The sequence below is a fragment of the Chiloscyllium plagiosum genome, chromosome 14 (assembly GCF_004010195.1).
Source record: "Chiloscyllium plagiosum isolate BGI_BamShark_2017 chromosome 14, ASM401019v2, whole genome shotgun sequence".
In the NCBI taxonomy this organism is placed as follows: domain Eukaryota; kingdom Metazoa; phylum Chordata; class Chondrichthyes; order Orectolobiformes; family Hemiscylliidae; genus Chiloscyllium; species Chiloscyllium plagiosum.
The window spans coordinates 35,977,102-35,991,291 of NC_057723.1; the positions used below are offsets into that span (position 1 = coordinate 35,977,102).

Sequence of the window (14,190 nt, forward strand, 5' to 3'; positions counted from 1 at the left end):
AACCATCACTGATAGACAGAAGCTGCCTCTGCTCAACTGGTTAACGTCTTTTAGACTTGAATTAAGTATCTTGACCTTAAAAACTTTCAAATCCCAGCCTTATCAATACCAAAAAGGAAGCCACTCAAGAGAAGAACGTCAGGATTTTAAATTTAAAAGCATTTTTTTTCTAGAATAAACATGTTTATGTCTAATCTTTATAAAAAAAAGAAACAGGATGTGCTCACTTACTAACTTCCCAAATTGTTATAAATGATAGTGCTAATCACAAAAGTAATTTCAGACTTGCAAGGTAAACTGGACAGACTGTAAACTCAATTTTTTATTGTGAAAAAGTATACAATTATCCTTGATTAGTTGAATACATTATGTAGCTTTGTAGCTACATATGTACATATCAAATACGTCCCCCTTACACAGTTTACACACAATTCACTTTTAGTTTGAGCCATTTGTGTACAAATCAAATACTCCCCCTTACATATTAAATTCATGCGCATGTTAAAAGGAATATCCTCCATAATCTCTGGCTCTGCTTCTATTACTAACACCGTAATCTCCCCTGTAGGGTCCAGCATATTTCTCCATGCCACCCCCTCCTCTCATGGGACCATAGTTGGACTGCTCAGGGGAGTAACTCCCAAAGTTGTCATACATGTCATCGAAATGGTCATTATTGTATCCTCCTCTTTCTCCTCCACCATAGCTCCCAAAGCCGTAATCCCGAATTCGATCACCGTAGCTGCCTCCCGAGAAAGAACGATCACGCCGAGGATACCCCCCATCACCATAACCACCATAGACGTCGCCTCGATTTCCTCTATCATTGTAGTAGCTGCCTCCGCCGCCATACCCGGCCGCGTTTCCAAAATTGCCATTACTCCGACCGTTTCGCTGGCTAAAGTTGCCAGCTCGGCCTCGAGGTCTAGTTCCGCTCTGCATCTCCTCCTTCGACAAACCTTTCTTGACTTCACACCGGTAGCCATTAATCATGTGGTACTTCTGTATTACCGCTTTATCAACAGAATCATGGTCATCGAAGTACACAAAGGCAAAGCCTCTTTTCTTGCCAGTCTCTCGGTCACAGATCACATCTACTTTCTCAATCATACCATAGTCTGAGAAGTAGCTTTGTAAATCATTCTCGCCAAGGTTCTCTTTTATACCGCCAACAAAGATCTTCTTTACCTTCATGTTGAAGCCAGGTTTGTTGGAGTCTTCCCTTGGCACAGCTCGTTTCAGATCCACCGTGCGGCCATCTAAGACATGAGGCCTAGCAGCCATTGCAGCATCCGCCTCGCTCGGCGAAGAATATGTGACAAAGCCGAAGCCTCGGGGGCGCCGGGTGATCGTATCTTGTACGACAACACAGTCAGTTAGCTTCCCCCACTGCTCAAAATGGTTCCGCAGGTTCCCCTCCACCGTTTCGAAGCTGAGCCCGCCAACAAATAGCTTACAGAGCTGTTCCCTCGCCATGTTGCAACAACTGCTTTCACTTCACACTGCGGGAGACTGACTGCCTGCCTAATGAGCGCCTTATATAGTGGGGAGGGAGGGGGCGTGGCTACAACCCCGTTCCGCCGTTCTGATTGGCTCCTCCCTGGCTGCTAGGTAACCTCAGCCCCATTCTGTGCTGCAGTTGAGGAGCCCTGTCTGTTCCATTGTCCTCCAGAGAGAGAGAGAATCATCACCTCAAGCTGCAAGCTAGTGCTCACCCCAACAGAAACACAGGCTTTATTTATAGTAACGAACAGAAACGTTCAGGCTTAGGCTTTGCTAAGCAATTTCCTAAGTAAATTAGCCGTGCCTCAAATTTGTACCTTACATTTCATGAATCACTACAAAGAACACATGCAAGAAGCAAGCTGGTGAATTTTAAATATTTCAGTTTTAGATTCAAAGTGTAATGATAACTGAGAAATGTTTGTTAATATCATAAATTTATCTGTTTCCCTTTTGCCCTTTAGAGAAATATAAATCGTTATTTGCACATGGTTTGGTCTTCATGTGGCTACAGGTCCAGAGGAGGTGATCAACTTTTAACAGTCTTGAAAGCCATTCAGTTTTGTCAACCACTTTTTAAAAAAGTCTCCAAAAAAAATCAAGAGCACCTGATTTCTACCTATGCACGAAAGGCACAAGGCCTAGTAGGGATCAAAGTGGCAATCTGTGTGTGGAGCTAGAAGACATAAAACTGAAGTTGAGTTTTACTTTAGATACAGATGCAACATAGAGGAACAACAGCAGGTTTGTAAATTGGAAAACATTAGGGGCTTGGAAATCATCAAATCCCCAACCCCAAATGGAAATGTATTCTAGTCAGCTGTGGAAGGAAAAAGGAGATTACAAGGGCTTCACGAGTGAGTGAGTGAGTTGAAGGTGGTGACAAATGTGCAGATGGCAAGTACTGCAGTTTATGTAGTCAATATAACATTAATTAAATGCTTGCTAAAGTATTGCATGGTAGGGCTCTTGTTTTTTAAACTCACCTGTGGAGGAGATGCAAGGTAATTTAGTTCCAAAACTAGTTAAGTTGCCAGAAGTAGAGAGTGGTAGTCAAAGGAAGTTTTTAAATAAGGGGAAGCCTATGTCAAATGATGTAACACAAGGTTTGGTGCTGGATCTCTTGCTGTTGGTGTACATTAATGAAATAGCATATCACCAATTTTCATGTCTAAGTAGTGACTAAAGTTTTAGACTACAGGGTGACAGATAGGCCAAACTGCAGCAAATTTAATTTAATTCTGAAACGTGTCAAAGTCATGTGTTTGAGGACAAGGAGGAATATGTATTTACTATTCAGCAACAGGTCAGAGGGTTCTTAAAATATGCATGTCCATTGATCTTTGAAGGCAATAGTACTGGCAGAAAAGAGGTGATAACTAATTTAAAATAGAAATGAAGTTTACCTGTTAAGGCATTGAATACAGAGCTAGGAGGTTTACAAAAAAATGTTAGCATGCTGCCTAACTATCTGCAATTCTGCTTGTCACACTAAGATGATTGCCAAATAGAGTAGAAGCAGCCAAACAATACCCCGATTGAAGTCTACAAGATGTTTGAGGTGCATAGATAGGAAAGATGTTTTCCCTCCAGTAGAGCAATCAATAAAGTCAGCTTTTAAAGGAAGATGATTTAGAATGGATTTGGAGGGAAAAAAATTAAAGTCTCTCCTCCAGAGGGTGGCAGACATCTGCCTCAGAAATGTGGCTGGAGGAAGGAACCAACAAGACATTCAATGACCACTTGAAACCCCATATTTACATGGTAACCATCTATAAGATGCCCTGTTGTAACTAGACTTCAGCAGCACCTTCCAACATGCCTCTACCACCTGGAAGGACTAGAACAGCTGGAACAATACCACAACATTAGCTCAGGATTAGGTTCTGAATAAGAGTTTGCTCAGTAAGCTGGAAAGTTCCCCTCTTAGCCACTCGACATCCTTACTTGGAACTATACTTTATTCCTTCATGCTGGTGAAACAAAATTGGGAGCTCCCTTCTGAACAGCACTATGGGAGTTCTTGCACACCAAGGACTGCAGCAAATAGACATCCCTAATTGCACTAATGGCTAATAAATGCTGGCCTGGCCAGTGACACCCACATTCAACGAGCAAATAAATTTAGTAAAATGTTTGTGGATAATAGGGAACTAGTAGATGTACTGTACTCAAGACCTCCATAAGGCATTTGATAGTGACTCAAATGATATTTGGGAAAGAGCCCAATACAAGGGTATCTTTGTTAGCATAGAACATTAGCCAGCATACAGGAAACAGTGCACATTACTCATTACATCTTGCCAATTCAAATGGCTATGTCGTGTGCAACAAGGATCAGTGCTTGGGTCTGAAATTACTACAATTTCTTTAAATGATGTAGGAGGGACTGAAGGCAAGTTACTAAATTTGCTGATGACAAAAGGTGGTATGTACAAAGAGGACACCAGGGAGTTTAAAAAAAAAGAGTATACTTAGATTAGATTAGTGAGCGGGCAAAGATCTGGCAAACCGTAAAGTATAGGAAATTGTGATATGGTCAGTTTTACTGAAAAAAAATTATCTAAAATGAAGAGACTGCAGAAGGACCTGATTATACTATTGCATGAATCCAAAAAATTTGAGGGTATTGGTGAAAACTCTTGAGTACTGTCTCCAGTACTAGTTTCTGTATTCAAAAAGGCTCTAAACACTGGCAACAATCTAACAAATCTTCTATGAAGCAGAAGCAATTGGATTCTTCAAAAGCAAGGGGTTAAAGATCAGTGAGGCAAGAAAGTCAAATGGAGGTTAAGATCAGATTATTCATAGGTGTTATGGAATGGCTGGAGGTGTCAGTAACCTACTCCTGCTTCTAATGTGTTTGTGTTTGTTCGTTCAGACCTCAACCCTTCAAGTCTCGCTTACCCTATAATCATGTTCCTTCTAACAGTCCCTTCTGACTGAACAAGCTGATCTTTGCAAAGGCCTCAGTTTCATTCCTGTATGCCAAAACTTCAATGAGTTAAGCCAGCCATGATACTAGGCTCATCTGTCACTTTCACCTAAACATAGATTTCATAGAAACATAGGAAATGGGAGCAGGAAAAAGGTAATTCATGTCACACCTCCACTATCCCCATATCCTTCAATAACTTTAGGTCTAGAAATCTATTCATTTCTTAATTATGTATGAATTCTGGGCCATTCCAGTCTTTTTTGGTAGGGAATGCTACTGATACAAATGCCTTCATGAAGGATAGTGAATCTGTCCAAAATAGCCCATCTACCAGAGACCTTGATCCCTTGTTCTAGGGCCCTGGCCAGGGGAGTAATCCCAATATTCAGCTGTCGGAATTGTGTTTCAGAGACACACCCCGACCCGCCCATTCTTCCAAACTACAGTGAATACATGCCCAGTCACCAATTTCTCATACACCAAACATACTATCCCACAATCAAATCCAATGAACTTTCTCTGCACTCATATGGAAAGTATTTTTTCTTCCCTCAATAAGGAGACCAAAATTGCCCACTACTTACAAGACCATAAAATATAGGAACAGAATTAGCCATTTGGACAATCAATTCTGTTCTGTCAATCAATCATAGCTGATGTTCCTCAAGATCATTGTGTTGCATTCTCCTTGTAACTCCTGAACCCTTTACCAATCAAACAGGTCTTAAATACAAAATCAACAATTTGGCCTCCCAGCCTCCTGTGGCAATGAACACCACTCTGAAGAAATTACTCAGTTCCAACAGTCATGCTTTCATATTGAGGCTTCTAGTCTCTAATGGAAACATCTTCACATCCATTTTACCCAGGCCTCTATTTGGAGAGTTTCAATCAGAACTCCCCCTCATCTTACTAAATTCCATGGACAACAAACCCAGACTCTTTAAATGACTAGTGCATCACTCCCAGGATCATTCTTATAAACTACTAATCAATGCCAACACATCTTTCCTTGATACAGGGCCCAAAACTCTTAATATTCCAAATTATCCCAGTGTGGTCTAACCAAGGCCTTACACAGCTGCAGTAAATCTATTTTGCTGCTATAATAAAATCCTCTGGCAATGAAGGTGAACATACCATTTGCCTTAACTCCCAACTGCATCTGCATGTTTGATTTCAGTGACTTATGCAGAAGGAAACCTAGGTCCATTTGTACATTAACATTCCTCCATTTAGTGAACACCGGAACAATAGTTCGCTGTTCTATTTTTTGTACTCAAAATGTAGAACTCCTCACTTACTCCTTATAGTGCAGCCATATTTTGTCCACTCAACTGGTCTAAGTCACCTTGAAGTACTATATCGAAGGGCTGAATGGCCTACTCCTGCACCTATTGTCTATTGTCTATCCTCCTCACCACTCAATACCGTCAGTCAAACTTGGCAATAGTGCATTTTATTCCCTCAAATTGTTGACATTTGTGCAGCTAGGTCCATACTCAGATCCTACAGGTATCCTTTCACTCTAAAAAGGAATTCATTTCTGCAGTTTCCTGCCTGCCAACCAATTCTCAAATCTGAGTATATTATCCTTGACTCCATTCGCTCCAATTTGCACTCTTGCCTCTTTTTGATTAGAAGCTTTGAAAGTTCAAATACACTTCATCCACTAGTTCATCCTTCTCTATTTTACCAGGTAACTCCTCAAAACTCCCAGGTTTAATTTTTTTTTGCATAAATGTGACCTAGACAATACCCAACAGTTTATCCCAGTTTATCATCATTTTGTTTAAAATTAATTGTTTACATTTGCCAAATCCAATCCACAAAGACTGTTCCAGAATTTGGGATGAAAACTGATGTATCCAAAACTTTCCAGTCACCTCCATTAGTAACCGGAGCTTGTTGCTAACAATTACCTTCCTTTCTCCTACTGTTTCAGTGCAAAGGAACCACAGATCTGGGTGTAATGGAGACACTTACTCAAAATCACTCTTAACACTGACTTCTCCCACCAACCAAACCCTCTCATTTCCATTCAAGTGCAGGAGATGTAACATCTGTCCTTTAGCACCCCACTTCAAGGCCCCAAAACAATTCAGGTGAAGCTGCAACTTACTTGCAATTTAAATTTACAATACTTGCTCTTGAAATGGCCTCTCCTCTACATTGAAAAAACCAGATATACTGGACCACTCAACAGAGCATCTTCAGACAAGAAGCGCAACTCCAGAAGTTGTGACATTCCTGCAATTTTAATTCTCCATTTTGCTGAGACCCTTGTCCTGCTACTGTTCCAAAGCAAATCACCACAGGCAAAAGGAGCATCACCTCACCTCTTGAATTGAGGCTCCAAAGTCATCAACCTGCAGTACAATTTTACATTTAAACTTTCTTCCAGTTTGTTTCATTTCTTTGCCAATTTGTTTTTCATGACTTTAATAGCTGCTGTCCAACTGAAGATTACAAATTACTCAATTTTTGCCTAGTCTCAATACCACACGCTAGCCTTGCACCACGTATTTCAAGTTTCCAGTCCTTCCACCTAAAGGTTTTTCCTCCCCCTTACCTCTCACCTCTTGTTGAAAATGACTTCTGATCAAGTATCACAGGCTTGAAAGATTAAATGTTTTCCAATGATGCTGCTCAACCTGAATATTCCCAGCTACTGTTTTAGATTCCTAAATGTACAGGATGTTTGCTTGTATATATTTTGTTTGGATGGTACTTTCACAAAAAATGTGTTTGAGTGTTAATAAAGCTTCAGAGTTCAACTTAAGAACATCAAGTGTGTCTGTAGGCAGATGCTAGAGAAAGGGGGAACAAAAGTGCAAAGAGTTCTCAAATATTACTTCTAATTAGATGAAGGGAACAGCATTTTGGAGTTTAAGCTTGAGAACAGATACATATTTCAAAAATGTTTCAACATCTTATAATTTTAAAATCCACCAAGATCCAGCATGACAACATTCTCCCACAGTTTTCCATTCACACAAAAGTGATCAAACTGAAAACCATTCTATTTCAAATCTTCCTTTTCTCAACAGAAGGCTCCCTGCTATGTGGTTGGCAGAGACTATCATATAACTTCCCAAACTTTTGATCCTTAATCTTTTGCCAGTCAGGTTCCACAATAAGGTTTCTTTTATGTCACTTATCCCCACAGTCAATATTCAATGCATCATCCTCATCCATCTCAGACATGCCAAAATACCTTCCCCTCATTCAACATTCTAAACCATTATCCTATGCTTTAAGTCATCTCTTCACATGTACAGAAAACTAAGTTTCCTGCCCTTCTACCTTCTCCAAACACCTTCCAGTCAAAAAAGATTTCATATTCTTTCAATTTACTTAGTTATAATCACTGCATGTGGCCTTTCAATTAGGCTCTTTATAGTCACCCAGGTTGAACATCTGTTGATCTTTGTTCCTAGAATTACAATTTTGGAAAAGGTCTGCTTCTTTTCCAAATTTACAACTTCCACTTTAAAAATCATGTTCTATTACCATCCGTTTGCCCTGTACCATCCCTATCATTTAAGCTCTCTTGTCTCCTTTTGCCCTTCTAAACCTCACCCCTTTAGGTACTTAATATTTGTATGCAAGCAATTTCCTCAGGTCCTACTAAATAGCGCTCAGGAAAGGTTTAACAGATTTCTTTCCACCATTGCAGTCTGGTCTATGCAGGTGGCTGTATTTGATTGCCAGTACCCACAGTATGTTTTTGTTTCACTGTGGGCACAGCATTTGGCAGTCCTTAAAAACAAGTTAGTTATATTGCAAGATATCATTCTGATCACTTTTGTACCAAGTGATTTTGGCCTCCATCTTTTCTAGTAAAGCATCATGCCACTATTGGATCATTGTCAGCTTGTCCATTTGATGTATTGGAAAGAATGTTTACATTTTTTTGAAACAGGCTTTTGCAGGATAGAGCGAAAAAAGTTTAAATAAAGCTATGTTGCACAGGCTGCAGCTGTACTAGTTGAAGTTGTCTGATGTTTTTAAACTAAAAATAGTGGACCTCAAAAATCCACATCTGCCATTGCAATTTGGTTAAAACTAGAACTTGGATTTCTGAAGAAATCATTTTTCTAATTTTTGTAACAATAGTAATTCCAGTTATTCCGATTGGAGATAATCAACTGAAGTTGCAAGTGAATGTGGTTAATATAAATCAGACAGTTAAACTTTGAAAGATATAAAAATCAAACTCTCATTGATTTATAGCCATTAAATTATAATTTTTTGATCAAATCTCATGAGACTAGACATTAAGCATTATGCAAATTTTTTTCCTCTTCCTGGTGAAGCTTCATTTTCCCTTTCAAACACTAGGATAAGCCAGCTAACACTACACTTTATAATCTTAAACGAAACAAGTTAAGTCAATAATTCAGATGAACCACCAACTTAGTAGTTTGCTCTTCAATGATTTAACTCGAACACATTATTTTGCTCCTGCCTTCACTATGGAGGAAGCAAAACAAGAATCCCAGTAATTCCTATAAATTTAGTAGTTGAAGGGAGAGAAATTGAGTGAGATCATAAATCACGAGTGAAATGGTACTGAACACTGATGGAACCGTGGGTTGATGAGTTTACAAGACCTGATGGACTTCATCCTAGGGTCTTCAGGAGTTGGCTCAAGTAGCAGACATGTTGGTTTTAAATTTTCCGAAGTTTCAGATCCTGAAAAAAGGTTGCAAATACACTGAAAACCACAAAAGTAACCCTTTTACATCAAGGAAGTCAAACAGAAGATAAAAATCCCTTTGCTGGTTTGATGTCTGACTCAGGAAAGCTGTTAGAATTGATTAATAAAAAAACCTATACTTGGGCATTTGGAATAATTGAGCTATTAGAAACCAGTTTACCTTTCAACAGATTTTAGAAATTTGTGAAGGGATAACAGGTACAATGGATAAAAGAAGCAGTTGATAAATCTTGCACAAGGCATTTAACAAGGTTCCACATAAACTGTTAACACAAAAGTATGGTATGGAGTAACTTACTAACAGGAATAGAAGATTGTTTATTTCTTTTCTGCTAGACAGCCAGTTTTATATCTGATGCATGAGGCAAGTAGCGTTTCACAGGGGACTTAAGCTGAAGTGTCAATGTTTTACAATTTATATCAGTGACTTAAGGGGATTAAAGAGTTTGTGCTCAAGTTTCAAATAAATAGCTCAGTAGAAAAGCAGGTTTAAGTTGGCATACCCATTTAAAAAGTCATTAAGCAGATGGGCTTAAATCTGGCAGTTGGAGTATAATGTGGAAAAATGCAAACTTATTCCACTTAGCAGAAAGAATAGAGAACTACTTAAATGGAGAATATCTGCATAACCTCAAGCTGCAGAGATATATCGGTATTCTAAAGCAGAAAATCAGCAAGAGGTTGGTGTGCAGGTACAGCACGAATTCAATACACTTAATGGATGCTATTCTTTGCAGAGAAAGCAGAACAGAAAAAAGGATTGACACTTCATTTATACAAGACATTGGCAGGACCTCATCTGGAGTATGTTCTGTTTTGGACCATAAAAGGAGGTGATGGCGAGATGATTCAAAGGTTTGCTAGATTGGTATGAATGACTACCTCATTAGCCAACTCTGAAGATCTAGGATGTCCAAACCCAATTTTCAGGATGAGTATGGCACTTAGTGTGCTTTTGAAAAGAGGAGTGGGGAAATAAAAAGATGAAGGAGCGCAGAGAGATATGAAAGAAGTAGGTAAACAAGACTTGTAGATAGCAGGCCAGGATGGAAGAAAAGCCGAATAAGTGATAACTAAGAGGATGGGCGAGCTCTGCTGGGCAACCCATTGATGGGATGTGCATCTAGGAGCATATGAGAATGGTGACCATTCAACCAAAAAGCAACCCATGTCAAAACAAGATCAGGTGGGGGATAGGTATAAAACATGGAAGGATATAAAACATGGAAGGATGGAATCAGGCTCTAAAATTATTGAACTCAACCTTGCGTCCTAGAGATTGCAAGATTCCCAGGTAGAAAATGAGATGTCTCTTCAGGTTTGATGGGAGGCTCAGTGGAACACTGCTGCAGGCCGGCAACAGAAACGTTGGCATGGGAACAGTGGTGTGTTAAAGTGACAGGCAACTGGAAGCTCTGGGTCATTTTTGGGGAGAATTTAGGTGTTCCACAAAGCAAAGCAGCCATCTATTAAAAGAGCTGCCCTCTGGTTTGAGAATATTTAAATCAGGATCTTCAAATATCTGAAATTAGTACAATTCCATTGAATCAATTCTTTACGTTGAGTCAATACCTGCTCACCAAAACAGAAGATGCAAAACAAGTACATCTTCCTATAGCATGAAAAACTGAGAATGCAACCTACTCCAGAAAGTCAAAAATGAATAGCACAGATTTCACAATACTTCTCTATTAAGTGCTCTTTACACATTTGTTAAGACCTGAAGGTATAATGTGGAGAACGTCCAGAGCTTAGTTCCTGAATTAAAAGGGGTTTTAGTGGTTATTTACTTGAAAAATATAACCTTATTCAGAAAATCAGACTTGTTGAATCTTTCCAAAGGTTTTACTTCAACATGAGCATGTAGTTAACTCATTTTCCTTCTAAAAGGATTTAATTTTATAGCACAGCACCGTTTGGTCCAACTAGTCTCCACTTGTACTTCTACCGCACCTGGAGCACTGTAGAGTTGTAGTCCCTTAGAGATATTGTCATTGAAAATAAAACAGTTACAATGGATTTGTTTACAAGCTACCAGAAACATCCTGTAGACAGAAATTAGAAAAACAGCCTCTACCCCTTAGTCTTAGTCTAGAATGATGTCACTGAAAACTAAAATTAGTCCTGTTGACCAACTTGCCACCATTTCAACAGCATCACAGGCAGCATGGTGGCACAGTGGTCAGCACTGCTGCCTCAGTGCCAGAGACCCAGGTTCAATTCCCACCACAGGCAACTGTCTGTGCCAAGTTTGTATGTTCTCCCAGTGTCTGTGTGGGTTTCCTCCCACAGTCCAAAAATGTGCACGTTAGGTGAATTGGCTATGCTAAATTGCCCGTAGTTTTAGGTGAAGGGGTAAATGTAGGGGAATGGGTCTGGGTAGGTTGCTCTTCGAAGGGTTGGTGTGGACTTGTTGGGCCGAAGGGCCTGTTTCCACACTAAAAGTAAACCTAATCTAATAACCAGAGTTTATTTTAACTAGAATTATATATGTTTTTACAAGGGACACTACTCCCAGCACTGATGGTTTGTTAATTTACACCTTCAGCTCGTCAGTGAAATGTTTCCAACTTCACCTTATTTGGGTTTAATCATTCAATCCAATCTTAAATCAAATTCCACAGCACTGACAGATCATTGACATCATGGCCATTTGTCAAACACCTGAAATAGGACATCCAATATTACCAGCATCTCTGGAGATGGCTCTTGTGGTGCAATGGTAGTATCCCACCTTTGAGCCAGGAGGCCCAAGGTCAAATCTCACCTGTTCTGGATGCTGGATAACATTTTGAAGATATTGGTTTGAAAATGTGACAGCATCTTTATTTCTTCATGGAATTAAACTTCAGTGCTTTCCTTTTAGCTGGCTGGTCTATACCTCCCTTAAAATTCTAAAAACTTTTGAAGACTGGAACTGCATTCACTAGTCCTAACAATCCCTTCTCAAAAGAACAAATTAAATATAGTAATTGTACAGCATCCACCATATCTTCCTTAAAAGCTAGATTTCTAGTACCAGCTATTTCCTGTTGAAGTGGGACATTACTCTTCTGGAGATGCGGTGTTTCAGCTTCTATTCTACATCCCTGCCATTTCTGTACAAATTCCAAGGAATAAGCTAAATAACCTCAGTAGCACCATCATTTTTCTTGTTACTTATATCCATTAACACATTTCTCCTTTTAAAGGTGTCTTTTTAGCCTTCAATATTTAACTGCTAACTAGGTTAGTCAGCAGCTACATTTGTCACTAACCCTATTTGATTCATCATACTTGCGACAGTGTGGAGAGCAATCTAATTCATTCAAATCTCCTGGAGATTCTCCCTTTTCCAAGTATTAATCCAATTCCCTTTTGCAAAGTTCCTACGGAATCTGCTTTCACCATCCTTTCAAGTATTGCTTTCCAGATCGTAACTTGCAGTTTTTCCACTAGACCCCATACTTCTGAGCAACGGTTTCAAATTCCTGATCAGCCCTTCAGTAAATGGAACTTGTCTTTGTATTCTTGATTTTGAGGATCTCCAATTAACATCCCTCCAAGGATGGTAACTCCACAGAAGTCCCTCAGCCAAGGTATTATTCTCATTTGTTGCACCTGCTCAAAGGCCTTAATATCCTTCCTGAAGGATCATTTCCTCAATTGCACTTTTAATGAAATGTAGAGACTTTCAGTACAAGCAATCTAATGCTTATTTGTTCCTAGTAACTTATCAGGCAATTTAAGTTCTGTGTTTTGTTCCAAATATTTATTCTAAACTCTTCCATGCACTTAATTCTAAACATCTACCTGAATGCTTGTGCACTGTGCATAAACACAACTTAATATTTTTTTTTTTAAAACACACTGACTACTTACTTGAAATCTAGGAGTTCAAACTGGTAAAGTTCCTGTACCATTATGTCACCAATTAGAAAGGCTTCAAACTCAGACCATGATCTACACAAGTCTGGTCACAACATGATCTGCTTCTACCAGCGCCCCATTGGATTTTCAAACTAGAAATTGAATAAAACTGCAAAGCCAGGGAACCAGAACACTCCACATTCTGGGGAATCCCTGCAATGAGGGCAAGCAATCAACCAAAAATGATAAATTGCTGTTCACGAATGCTAAGCGATCTGCTGAGCGCTATTTCTAGTGTAGGAAGTTCTTTCATAACCTCCCAATATAGGAATTATACACATCATCCTGCCACGATGAGTGAATGCCTGTTCAAGCTCAACAACTCCTTTTCCTTCAGATGCAAATAAAATGTCATTGTGCATCATCTGCGCTACATACACTAATATAGTGAACAAACCAGTCGGCTATAGTAAACAAACTTGGTTTTAAAAAAGTGTAAAATCCAATGCCATTAGAAATCAAGCAGACAAAAACAACTATTTTACCATCATACATAGTTGAACTGGTTGTGCAAAAATCTCTTGGCAAATGCTTAATTAGCCATCTTATTCAGAATGCATTAGAGACAAAATAAATAATGAATTTTTTCAATTTCGGAAATAGAAATGAAAGATCTGAATTCAAGATATTTAGAACAAGTGTTGAATACTTTATGCTACTGTATTAATTCATCCTAAACTGAAAGTCAATACTGGCAGCAGGAAGGAACACATTTTATGGACACCAAATTAAAACAGACACCAAATCATTTCTGCTCAAGTTGAGAGAAAGGCAAAATAGTGGCAAGCTTCTAAAAAGAAAAATGCATGACCACTACCTTCAATTTGTCTCTAATAGGAAGTGCAGGTCAGATTTGAAAGGTATGGATTGTGTAAGCCACAGTATTTAGAGTCAACTCTCCCAAGTTCCATTTAAAAATTATAAATCAGATGTAAAAATAAAGTCTTGCTCTTCGCACGCTCCGGAAACTCCAAAGCATTTTGCAGCCATTAAAATGCTTAAAGTATAGCCAGTTACTCTAAAATCTCATGAGTTAAATGACAAAAAAAAGACACAAAATGTCAGTACACCAGGGAGAACTCCTCTGTTCTTCAGAGGAGTGCCATCCACCAAAAAG

At 39.1% G+C, this 14,190-nt stretch overlaps 1 protein-coding gene across 1 annotated transcript; it reads right to left on the reverse strand.

The window, feature by feature from the left end:
* Positions 1–298: 298 nt before the first annotated feature.
* LOC122556627 (heterogeneous nuclear ribonucleoprotein A3-like) lies at positions 299–1,518 on the reverse strand. Its single transcript, XM_043703554.1, has one exon. The coding sequence runs from the start codon at positions 1,474–1,476 to the stop codon at positions 502–504; it is 975 nt and encodes a 324-aa protein (XP_043559489.1). The 5' UTR covers positions 1,477–1,518; the 3' UTR covers positions 299–501.
* Positions 1,519–14,190: the final 12,672 nt, after the last annotated feature.